The sequence below is a fragment of the Lampris incognitus genome, chromosome 13 (assembly GCF_029633865.1).
Source record: "Lampris incognitus isolate fLamInc1 chromosome 13, fLamInc1.hap2, whole genome shotgun sequence".
Lineage (NCBI taxonomy): Eukaryota > Metazoa > Chordata > Actinopteri > Lampriformes > Lampridae > Lampris > Lampris incognitus.
The window spans coordinates 45,848,130-45,859,979 of NC_079223.1; the positions used below are offsets into that span (position 1 = coordinate 45,848,130).

At 52.4% G+C, this 11,850-nt stretch overlaps 1 protein-coding gene across 1 annotated transcript; it reads left to right on the forward strand.

Moving 5' to 3' along the window:
- Positions 1–5,266: 5,266 nt before the first annotated feature.
- Positions 5,267–11,848, forward strand: drgx (dorsal root ganglia homeobox). Its single transcript, XM_056291503.1, has 6 exons — positions 5,267–5,324; positions 5,974–6,074; positions 6,997–7,098; positions 9,071–9,243; positions 10,633–10,745; positions 11,449–11,848. Exons 1-6 carry the CDS (start codon positions 5,267–5,269, stop codon positions 11,823–11,825), a joined length of 924 nt encoding a protein of 307 aa, XP_056147478.1. The 3' UTR covers positions 11,826–11,848.
- Positions 11,849–11,850: the final 2 nt, after the last annotated feature.

Consider the following 11,850-nt stretch of genomic DNA (forward strand, 5'->3'; position numbering starts at 1 on the left):
GGGTGCTCCGCTTTCCTCCCACCGTCAATAAGACATGCATGTTAGGGTTAATACTCCTGCCTGTGCCCCTGAGCAAGGCAGTGGAACGAAGAACTGGAGTTGGCCCCCGGGCGCTGCAGCTGCCCGCTGCTCCTATACAATAGGATGGGTTAAGTGAAGAGAACACATTTCATTGTTGGAATAGGATGACAAATAAAATGGTTTTCATGTTCATTTCATATCTAGTTCATCTGGGCTGCGTTTGGGAGGTGGGGTGTGTTTCCTCACCTCAGCACCACCGACGTTCCTTCTTCTTCTGTGGTTTTTCCTCGTCTCGGCACCACGGACGTTCCCTCTTCTTTTCTTATTTTTCCTCACCTCAGCACAATGGACGTTCCCTCTTCTTCTGTTGTTTTTCCTCACCTCAGCACCACGGACGTTCCCTCTTCTTCTGTTGTTTTTCCTCACCTCAGCACAATGGACATTCCTTCTTCTGTTGTTTTTCCTCACCTCAGCACCACGGACGTTCCCTCTTCTTCTGTTGTTTTTCCTCGCCTCAGCACCACGGACGTTCCCTCTTCTTCTTCTGTTGTTGGTGAACTTGACTCTTTTTCAGTACTGTCCTCTAAGATGAAACTGTAAGTATTTATTTACTCGTCCACGGTTTTTAGATACACATTTTATACTGCGTCACCGGTGAAGAATTATTACTGTACACATAGGATGCCTATTATCAAAGTAAGGACGGCAAATTCATGTCTGGTTTATACATTTTATCAGAGCCACCACTGCTTCTGGTGAACGTTTGTACTTTAGAAGGAAATGAATAAATAAAAAAAGATCTACCTCTTCTGCTTTTGGAGTGCCATGGCAAAAAGGTGTGTTTATTTACTGAGTTTCTGAAAGAAGGCGTGGGGTTATGCTGCATATATTGGTGGTAGTGAACCCATCATTTCGTTTACGTCATTGCCATTTCCCCCGTCTGTGGATCAAACGACTCCATGATGTCCGCTTGGAGAAGAAGAGGGTAACTGGATTTGTGGGCGTGTGTTAATTCTGCATTTAATTTTATTTTTTAAAGTGAAATTTGCCCCATCCTCGGCGCGATAACGACCGTGTGTCTGATTAATCCGGTTTATTAATCAAACCCCCTTCTGACACGTGACGCAGACGCCGTTACACACGCGCCGCGACTACCGCCGGCGCGCGGCGGCGCGCACGGGCGTTGGACAGCGGCCATTTTAAATTGAAAACTAGCATTCAAGTTGTTAAATGTTCATTTCGGTGTCAGTTAGTTTCCTAGCAAATGTGATGCACTAATATCTCAGCTGGGTGTGTATCCTGACAGAACGTGAGAGTTTTAAATACCGGCGGTCATTCTGACCGCCCACGGTCGTTCTGGTAGTGTTTTAAGTCCCGGTCGTTGGGGACTGTTTCCGTCTGCATGTTCAGTGCTTTTCCTACATTTCGCGTGCTACGGGCCTCGCTGGGTAATTGGAGAGATTATTTGGGGTATTTCAGGGGAGACTTTTAAGGCTGATTCATCGAAATTCATCAGTTCAACACTTCCCAGCATATTTACATAAATGAAATGAAAATGACCGTTTAGTAACTGTTTTATCGTGCACGGAATCCCTCCATCGTGCAGATATATATATATATATGTGTGTGTGTGTGTATATATATATATATATATATGTGTGTGTGTGTGTATATATGTGTGTGTGTATATATATATATATATGTGTGTATATGTGTGTATATATATATGTGTGTGTGTATATATATATATATATGTGTGTGTGTATGTATATATATATATACATGTGTGTGTGTATGTATATATATATATACATGTGTGTGTATATATATATAAATATATGTGTGTGGGTGTGTGTGTGTATATATATATATATATATATTCAGAACGTCATCTCGCGGGAAAAAGGTGGAGGTGCGTGCCGGCGCGGGAAATAAGGCCGAAGACAACAAATGGCAATTAGGCTCAATTTTGTTTTTTTGTTTTTTTTAATCTGTTTAGCATATCAGATCTTACTGTATTCAGACACACAGGTAGGTCCGTGTTAAACAGGGACATACAACACACGACAACAACACCACAACAATACAGCCGACAGCGGTCCGCGAGTCCACAATGATTGAAAGCTACACACACATTTGTTCCAGCGTTTCCGGTCGGCTCCGTCAAGAGCGTCACAATTACTTTTCTTTTTCTTTTTCTTTTTTTTTGGAGCCAATTAATCGATACAAAGTAACATGGAACGTTCCTCAGCACAGCGTGAAAAGTGGGCACATCGCTAGCCGCCGACACGCGACGCGCACGCGTCCGTCTTGGAAGCTCGAGCGGGACTCCGCCGAACCCGCCAAGGAGGTTTCGCTCGCAAAAACCGCCGCGAGCCAAGAGACGCGAACGCGGCGCCGGACCCCCGACGGCGGCACGCGCGCAGACGCCGCTCGCGCCCTCCCAGAGTTGTCCGACCCAAATATTGGGATAAAGTTATCAGCCGTTATTTGATTTCAATTTTCTCCACGCGTCTCGCCGAGGTCATAATAACGGCTTTATTTTCAGCGGTGCATAAATTAATTACGCGCATTTAATAACTAAAATATCATTATATTCCCCCTTTAATAACATAAACGCTGCACGCCGGGGAGAGCCTTAATAGCGCGGGGCCCCGTAACTGGCCATTACCCGCCCGTTAATGATATTACAGAGCCGATTACGCGCCATTAGAAAGGGCTTTTCTGCACTCGGTGTGGTTTGGCCCGGCGCGGCTCCCCCCTCTTCTAAATTTCAGCCGCTTCTCGCGGCCTCATCTCGCCTCCGCCTCGGAGGCGCGCGGCGTCTGCGCCGCGCGTCCCACGTGCGCCTTAAAACTAATTGAAAAGGTCCCGCGGCAGCTTCGCTCATCCGAGGCGGCGAAATAAGCGCGGGACCCCTCGCTGTGAACAAAATCAAAAATCCGGCCTCTGCGAGCGCTTCGCGCGCGCAGCCCCGCGTAAAGTGGACCCCCGAACACCACCTAACGAGCAATTAACCGACCCGACCGTCAATCTCCAGCCCGAACGCAGTCACGCGCTCTTTTTTTTCTTTTTTTTTTTTTAATATATGAAGGAACCAAATAAAGAGTGCACCGGATGTGTGCACGTGTTTATGGCTGGGGAATATTCCTGACTCTGGAATAACAATCACCCGTGATGAATTTGCCGGCACGAAGAAGAACTGCCTCCTGCCACCCGTTATAGCTCCCTCCATCTCCACCTCCACCTCCACCTCTACCTGCATCTCCATCTCCACCTCTACCTCCACCTTCACCTCTACCTCCATCTCATCCTCTACCTTCACCTCTACCTCCACTTCCACCTCTACCTTCACCTCCACCTCTACCTCCATCTCCACCTCTACCTGCATCTCCATCTCCACCTCTACCTCCATCTCCACCTCTACCTCCATCTCCCCCTCTACCTGCATCTCCACCTCCATCTCCACCTCTACCTCCATCTCCACCTCTACCTCTACCTCCATCTCCACCTCTACCTGCATCTCCACCTCCATCTCCACCTCTACCTCCATCTCCACCTCTACCTTCACCTCCACCTCTACCTCCATCTCCACCTCTACCTTCACCTCCACCTCTACCTCCACCTCTACCTGCATCTCCATCTCTACCTTCACCTCCACCTCTACCTCCATCTCCACCTCTACCTGCATCTCCACCTCCGCCTCTACCTTCACCTCCATCTCCACCTCTACCTTCACCGCCACCTCCACCTCTGTCGAACCTCACCGCATCTCATAGCTTACCCCTAACCTTAACCGGGACGTCTGAAATCACGTTTTGCCTCGTTAGGACCGGGCTTCGGTCCCCATGAGGACTTCCGGTCCCAATAAGGTCACTGTTTATACCGGACAAAAGTCTCCAAAAGGTAACAAAAACGCGCGCGCGCACGCACACACACACTCTCTCTCTATTTCGCTCCCCCTCTCTTACCCTGTGTGTGTGTGTGTGAGCGTGCGTGCGTGCATGCGTGTGTGCGTGTGTGTGTGTGTGAGCGCGCGCGCCTGCCTGTCTCCCTCGTTCACTTAAACACACAACAGGAGTGAGGGCGAGGAGAGACAAAGCCCTGATAATCCGATTAGGACCAATTAGCCGTGAGATTTTTGCGGCACGAGTTTGAAAGCCTCGACACTGCAGCCAGTCACACAGCTATAGAGACATCAGGAGGGAGAGAGAGAGAGGGAGAGTAGAGAGAGAGAGAGAGAGGTGGAGAGAGAGAACGAGGGGACGGAAGAGCGAGGGGCGGAAGAGATACAGAAAGAGCAAGTGAAAGAAACAGAGATAGATAGATAGATAGATAGATAGATAGATAGATAGATAGATAGATAGATAGATAGATAGATAGATAGATAGATAGATAGATAGATAGATAGATAGATAGATAGATAGATAGATAGATAGATAGATAGATAGATAGATAGGGAGGGAGAGAGACAGAGACAGAGGTAGAGAGAGGAGAGAGAGAGAGGGGTAGAGAGCGAGAAAAAGACAGAGGTGGCCAGAGCGAGAGAGGGGGGGAAGTGTAGAGGGAGAGTAGAGAGAGAGGGAGGGAAAGAGCGAGAGAGAGAGTACAGAGAGAGTAGAGAGCGAGAAAAAGAGAGAGGTAGACAGAGAGCGAGAGAGTGTAGAGAGAGTGTAGAGAGAGATAGCAATAGAGAGCGAGAGAGGGAGAGAGAGTGTAGAGAGAGAGAGAGAGAGAGAGAGGGAGAGAGAGTGTAGAGAGAGAGAGAGAGAGAGAGGGAGAGAGTGTAGAGAGAGAGAGAGGGAGAGAGAGTGTAGAGAGAGAGAGAGAGAGGGAGAGAGAGTGTAGAGAGAGAGAGAGGGAGAGAGAGCGTAGAGAGAGATAGAGAGATAGAGGGCGAGAGAGGGAGAAATCTGGACCCTCCCATAGAGAGGGGCGGCGGAGGTACAGTTGTGTCCAGAGCAGCAGCAACTCCTCTCGGCAGCGTCATCGGAGCAGGAAGCCGGACAGCAGGCTCAGGTACGTCAGACACATCACCTCCATCCTCTTCCTCATCCGAGAGGAAGACCATCCTCCCATCCAGCCTCCAAACCCCCGCTCGCCAGACCCGCCGCCCGTCACGTGCATGCCAGACCGGTTGTAAGTGCTCCTCGCGGGTTTTGGAAGGGAGCGTGTTTGAGGTATCGATCGGGATCATTTGTTGTGATGTGTGTTGCTTCAGATCTCGGACCCCCGGCTGCTCAGCATGTTCTACTTCCACTGCCCGCCTCAGCTGGACGGGGAGTGCTGCCGCTCCAACACACGTAAGTACCGACATGACCACAAATAATGACGGACACAAGGAAAACGTTACGATGTGACGATTACGCCTGTGACGTCATAGCTGGTCCGGACGAACGGGTTTTTGATTTTGTTTTTTTTAGTCGTGATTTGGAAATAACGCCTTCACGTCTTCATCTGACACAAAACTTTCAGCGCGTCTGCATATCCCGTGCGTGTGTGTGCGTGTGTGCGTGCGTGTGCGCGTGCGTGTGGGCGTGTTGCTGTGGTCTCTGTGAACCGGTTTACGAGGACGCCCGTTCGGTTTAATTGGCGGCCTTAATGACAGCATCTTTATTTAACCCGGGCACACATGCGCAGCACATGGCGCCCCGCGTGCTCCCCCGGTGTCGTTGCGGCGGGTGGTTTTGGCGCGTGAGGGGGGGCTGTCGGGTGTTCGGTCCCGGGGCACAGATGTGCGCCGTCACGGCTGCGCCTCGCGCCCACGGGGCCCACACCCGCGTTTGCCCAGCCGATCCCCGCCCGTCTCGTCGGGGGTTGTCCGACTTCCGCTCGTTACGCGGGGGGTGGGGCGGGGGGGTGGGGGGGTGTTGCACGTGCACTTCACGTTTCAGTGTCGTTTGTGTGAATAAATGTTCTGCATTTCCTGTGTGTCACGTCAACTTCCTGCAGTGAACTCCGGCGGGTTTGCCAGCCACGCGCCGTCCGACTTCGATGACGGGTTCCTCCGCAGGAAACAGCGCCGGAATCGAACCACCTTCACCCTGCAACAGGTAGCTGGCCGCACGCGCCTCTCTCTCTCTCGCTCTCTCTGCGCGCGAGGGCATCGAAACAAAAACGAAAGAACGAAAACGAAACAAAAACGAAAACGAAAGAAAAACGAAACAAAAACAAAAAAACAACATGATTTAAATGCAGGCAGAAAACAGACACGCGCGCGGCGGAAGCGCCAAATAACAGCGATGACATAATAATAACGAGGGTTTGTTTCCTTCCCTTCCCTTTTAAACGGTGTGGGGCCGAATGTGTAATTTGTGATCCTGGCCTACGCAAATAAACTGCACGTGCCTTCTAATCGAAACGGAGGATCCACCCCGTCACACACTCGCTCCCTTCTACGGAGCGGCGTTTGGAAACGTGACCCCGGCCACGTTTCTATCGTCATTCCTGTTGACAATCAAATAAACCCAAATGTAGGCGAGAACGGTACAAACCCCGTTCCCCTTAATTGTCCTTAATTGTTTTTAAACGCAGTTTGTTGCGTTTAAAAACAAACAAAAAACAAATAAAACAAAAAGGTCGAGGCCGGTGTGTTATTATAGCCAGGCGCGTGAGGGACTTTTATTCTGAAATACAGCAGGCCCCAAAATACTGTATGTCCAATAATGACAGTAATGACCACAGCACAAGCAGCGGACAGATGAACATTCTGGGGTGGTGTGTGTGTGTGTCTGTGTGTGTGTGTGTGTGTGTGTCCGTGTGTGTGTTCTCGGGGTGGTGGTGGTGTGTGTGTGTGTGTGTGTGTGTGTTCTCTGGGTGGTGGTGGTGTGTGTGTGTTCTCTGGGTGGTGGTGGTGGTGGTGGTGGTGTGTGTGTGTGTGTTCTCTGGGTGGTGGTGGTGGTGGTGGTGTGTGTGTGTGTGTGTGTGTGTGTGTGTGTGTGTGTGTGTGTGTGTGTGTGTGTGTGTGTTCCTCAGCTGGAGGCTCTGGAGGCGGTGTTCGCCCAGACGCACTACCCGGACGTGTTCACGCGGGAGGAGCTGGCCATGAAGATCAGCCTGACGGAGGCGCGCGTGCAGGTGAGGAGCCGCGATACCGCGTGCAGAGCACGTCTGACCGCGCGAGGCTAAAATTAAGCCACTCTGTCATTCCCGCCGATGCACTTTAATAACATCAACATAATGGTGAATATTAGATTAGCTTGATTAATCGCTCATTCATAATTAACCAGCGATAATGTTCTCGCGCTAATTTGTCCGCGTCTCGGAAGGTGGGAGGACTACACCACCACCATCACCATGACCCCCGCCATCATCACCATGACCCCCGCCATCATCATCGTCACCACCTTCATCATCACCACGACCACCATCATCATCGTCATCATCACCATCACACTCCAGGACACCACGATTTTAAAGGTCAAGATATAAAACACGTAGGCCCGCGCGCGCGCGCACACACACACGCGCGCGCAAACGCCTTCAATTCGGCAGTTTCTATTCCGCTCGCGCCCGGCACGCGCGCGGTCATAACGTGGCCGGATGTGATTAAGTTGCACGCGCCGCATGTCATTCCCCGCGTTCTATAGCTTTGCTTTTGGGGGGTTTGTTGCGCGCGCAGATCTAATTGTGGGGGATATAACAGTTTTGGCTTCTTGTTCCCCAGGGGTCATCTTACTACCGCTTAAACCCGACGGCGGGGCTCGATAATGGAATCCGCGCGCTGTAAATTAGGGATTGTAAACAAATTATTGCCTCTCCTAATCCGATTACTCCGTGGCCATTATTAAATCTGAGCATGGAGCCGCGCGCCACGGCCGCGCGGGGATATTAAACCTGCATTATTATTAGAAAATACATTTCCTTTCTGCCCCTGCTGTTGTTTGTCCCCCCCCCTCTCCGCCCCCTCACACACCCCCCCCTTTTCTTTTTTTTTTGTAAAGTGTCAATGGGCCTCCCCCCCCCGCATTAAGAGCACGCGGCAAATTGAGATTAATGGGGCAATTACGGCCCATTCAGAGACGGGGGGCGCGACTTGTAGCTGGAAGGTGCAGGGGTGAGATAAGTCCGCCCTCCTATTGTCGTCCCGCCACCCAAACCCCGGGTCCTTTCTCCGCGCGCCAATGAATCGCACGCGTTTTGTTTGGCTTGTTGACTTCATTTGCACCGCTCGCTCGCTCGCGCGCGCGCGCGCACACACACGCGCCACGCACGCGTCGTGATTGATGCTCGCGCGGACGGGGCCTTAATCGAATGCGCTGTTGTCAAACAATCACTAAACAGGGAAATAAACGACTTCATCACGCAACTGTCACGGGCGACTCATTAGAATATGATAATGAAAAATTGCTCAATTAAATGTTATTATAGGCAATGACCTTCATTCAATTAAGATACAAGAAGTTGGCTGTGTGTTCTCAGCTCTGTACGTACATATAATATATATATATATATATATATATATATATATATATATATATATATATATATATATATATATATATATATATATATATATATATATATATATATATATGGATGGGTGGGTGGGTGGATGGATGGGTGGGTGGGGACGTTTTCTTTGTTTCCATGAGTGGTGGAGTGTGTGAAGGGAAAGTTGGCGTAGCACACCCCGTCAGTTTCCAAACACATCTCGATGTGCTGGACCGAACGGGACCTTTAACTGTCATTGCTTTGTTGTTATAATAATTATTATAATTATTATATTATTATGATTATTATTCATATTATTATTAAGTGTGGATATAAAGGATAAACTGCGACAAACCTGTCCGCACGTGATCTTGTTAATGAGTGCACCCGTCCAAATACAATTAAAGTATGTAACGAAATAAAAGTAATTAAGTAAAAATGTGGCACTGAAATAAGTGAAAGGGAGAACAACAGTTTGACTGCTAAGTAAGAAATGCCACGCAGCAAAGCACGGGGCAGGAGGTCTCCCCGTGCCTCCTGCTGGTCTTCACCCTCATCTCTCCATCTGCTCCGCCCTTGAGTCGTGACGACGAGCTTTGCTGCTGCTCCGACACAGGTGTGGTTCCAGAACCGCCGAGCCAAGTGGAGGAAGACGGAGCGAGGCAGCGCGGACCCTGACGGCGGGAAGGAGCAGATGAACGACAGCGCTCCTCCGTCTCGCAGCATCAACTCCCAGTCCCCCGTGGAGCAGAGCAGGAAACAGAAGGAGCCGCTGGACATGCAGCAGAGGTGAGAGGGGACACACAGCGGGCGGGTGGTCGATGTCGTGGGTGCAGACACGAATGAGGGTCTGGGACATTTGCCCCCCCCCTCCTTTTTATTCTCCCCAGTTGTACCCGTCCAATTACCCCACTCTTCCGAGCCGTCCCGGTCGCTGCTCCGCCCCCCTCCGCTGATCCGGGGAGGGCTGCAGACTACCACGTGCCTCCTCCCATACATGTGGAGTCGCCAGCCGCTTCTTTTCACCTGACAGTGAGGAGTTTCACCAGAGGAGGGTAGCGCGTGGGAGGATCCCGCTATCCCCCCTCCCCCATCCGTTCCCCCTTCCCCCCGAACAGGCGCCCCGACCGACCAGAGGAGGCGCTAGTGCAGTGACCATGACGCATACTCACAACCGGCTTCCCACCCGCAGGCGTGTCTCTAGGGACGCCTGACCAAGCCGGAGGTAACACAGGGATTCGAGCCGGCGATCCCCGTGCTGGTGTGTTTGAGACATTTGTGACTGGGACATTGCCAGGCCCCAAATTCCTGAGTGGGAGGCGAGGCCCACCTCCGCCCACAACCATGTGAGCGGAGGTGGTCAGCCGCACACCAAACCCTGCTGACCGCCGTGCACGTGTCAGGCCGTGTGTTTGATAGGTGATGGAAACGGAAATGACGACATCTTCAGCCAGCGTGCTGCCCCATGGTGTCTGAGCCCAACACCAACAATGATGTCATGAACTAGAAATGGCCGTAGGTCTCAAACACTTTAGAATAGATAGATGGTCCTGGTCTCTGCAGAAAGGTAAAACTGTGGGGCGTCCGGGTAACGTAGCGGTCTATTCCGTTGCCTGCCAACACGGGGATCACCGGTTCGAATCCCCGTGTTACCTCCGGCTTGGTCGGGCGTCCCTACAGACACAATTGGCCGTGCCTGCGGGTGGGAAGCCGGATGTGGGTGTGTCCTGGTCGCTGCACTAGCGCCTCCTCTGGTCGGTCGGTCGGTCGGTCGGTCGGTCGGGGCGCCTGTTCGGTAGGGGGAATTGGGGGAATAGCGCGATCCTCCCACGCGCTACGTCCCCCCTGGTGAAACTCCTCACTGTCAGGTGAAAAGAAGCGGCTGGCGACTCCACATGTATGGGAGGAGTCACGTGGTAGTCGGCAGCACCTCCCCGGATCAGCAGAGGGGGTGGAGCAGCGGCCGGGACGGCTCGGAAGAGTGGGGTAAATGGCCAAGTAAAATTGGGGAGAAAGGGGGGGGGGAGTAAAAATGCACTAAATCAGTTTGGACATCCAGTAGGTTGGGGGCACTGCGGCGACTGCGCAGCAGATCCTGAGCATGGCACGTGGCGTCTCTGTACAGGCGTGTTATCGCGTGATTTCAGCAGCACGACTCACATCCCTGTGTTGTTTCAGCATCAACAGGACAGTGGGCCCCGGAGGACCCTTCTTCCCGTCGTGTCTGCCCGGCACCCTCCTCAACTCGGCCACCTACGCCCAGGCGCTGTCCCAGGTCGCCACACTCAAAGGTAAACTCCCTCACAATTCCCATGTAGAAAGACCGAGGGAAGGGACGGTGACGTAACTCATGACGCGGTCTTGGTTTCTGCAAAGTGGAAGATGTTCTTACTTCATGTACAACCGCTGGGCTGACGCATCGTTTACCCAATCAGGTTCCTGTTAGAAATCGTTTCAAAGGGCGTCCGGGTGGCGTAGCGGTCTATTCCGTTGCGTACCAACACGGGGATCGCCGGTTCGAATCCCTGTGTTACCTCCGCCTTGGTCGGGCGTCCCTAATTGGCCGTGTTTGCGGGTGGGAAGCCGGATGGGGGTACGTGTCCTGGTCGCTGCACTAGCGCCTCCTCTGGTCGGTCTGGGCACCTGTTCAGGGGGGACTCTCCCACGCGCTAGGCCCCCCCCTGGTGAAACTCCTCACTGTCAGGTGAAAAGAAGCGGCTAGCGACTCCACATGTATCGGAGGAGGCATGTGGTAGTCTGCAGCCCTCCCCGGATCGGCAGAGGGGGGTGGAGCAGCGACCGGGACGACTCGGAAGAGTGGGGTAATTGGCCGGGTACAATCGGGGAGAAAAAAGGGGTGGGGGTAGTTTCGAAGGGAGAACACCCGTCACTTGCAGAAATTGAGGATGTGCAATTTATGACAATGCCAGAGAGCAACGTTTTGAGACTCGTCCCTGTGAGGCGGACTCCCACAGCTCTCCCTTTGCATTCCAGGTAGTGGTTTGTGCTCCTGCTGCGTTCCGGATCCCATGGGCTTGTCCTTCCTGCCTCCCTACGGCTGCCAGGGGAACCGCACCGCCAGCGTGGCCGCCTTGCGGATGAAGGCGCGCGAGCACTCCGAGGCTGTGCTGCAGTCAGCCAACCTGCTGGGAGCCGCAGGTCCCGGGCCTGGGCCCGGGGCCGGGGTCGGGGTGTTGCCCGGGGCCGGGGTAACACGACCCACCATGGGTCCTGCCATGGAGTTGCCGGGAGCGGTGGGAAGAGGAGGGGAAAGCTCCAGTCCAAGTCCGGCTGCTAAGGCTCCTCCGGTCCTGGGCAACGGCTCGGACAAGCACCCTCACCGTGCCAAGGAAGTCCTGGACAAGAAGTGAGGAATTCTGGACGTTTGGCCGTGGT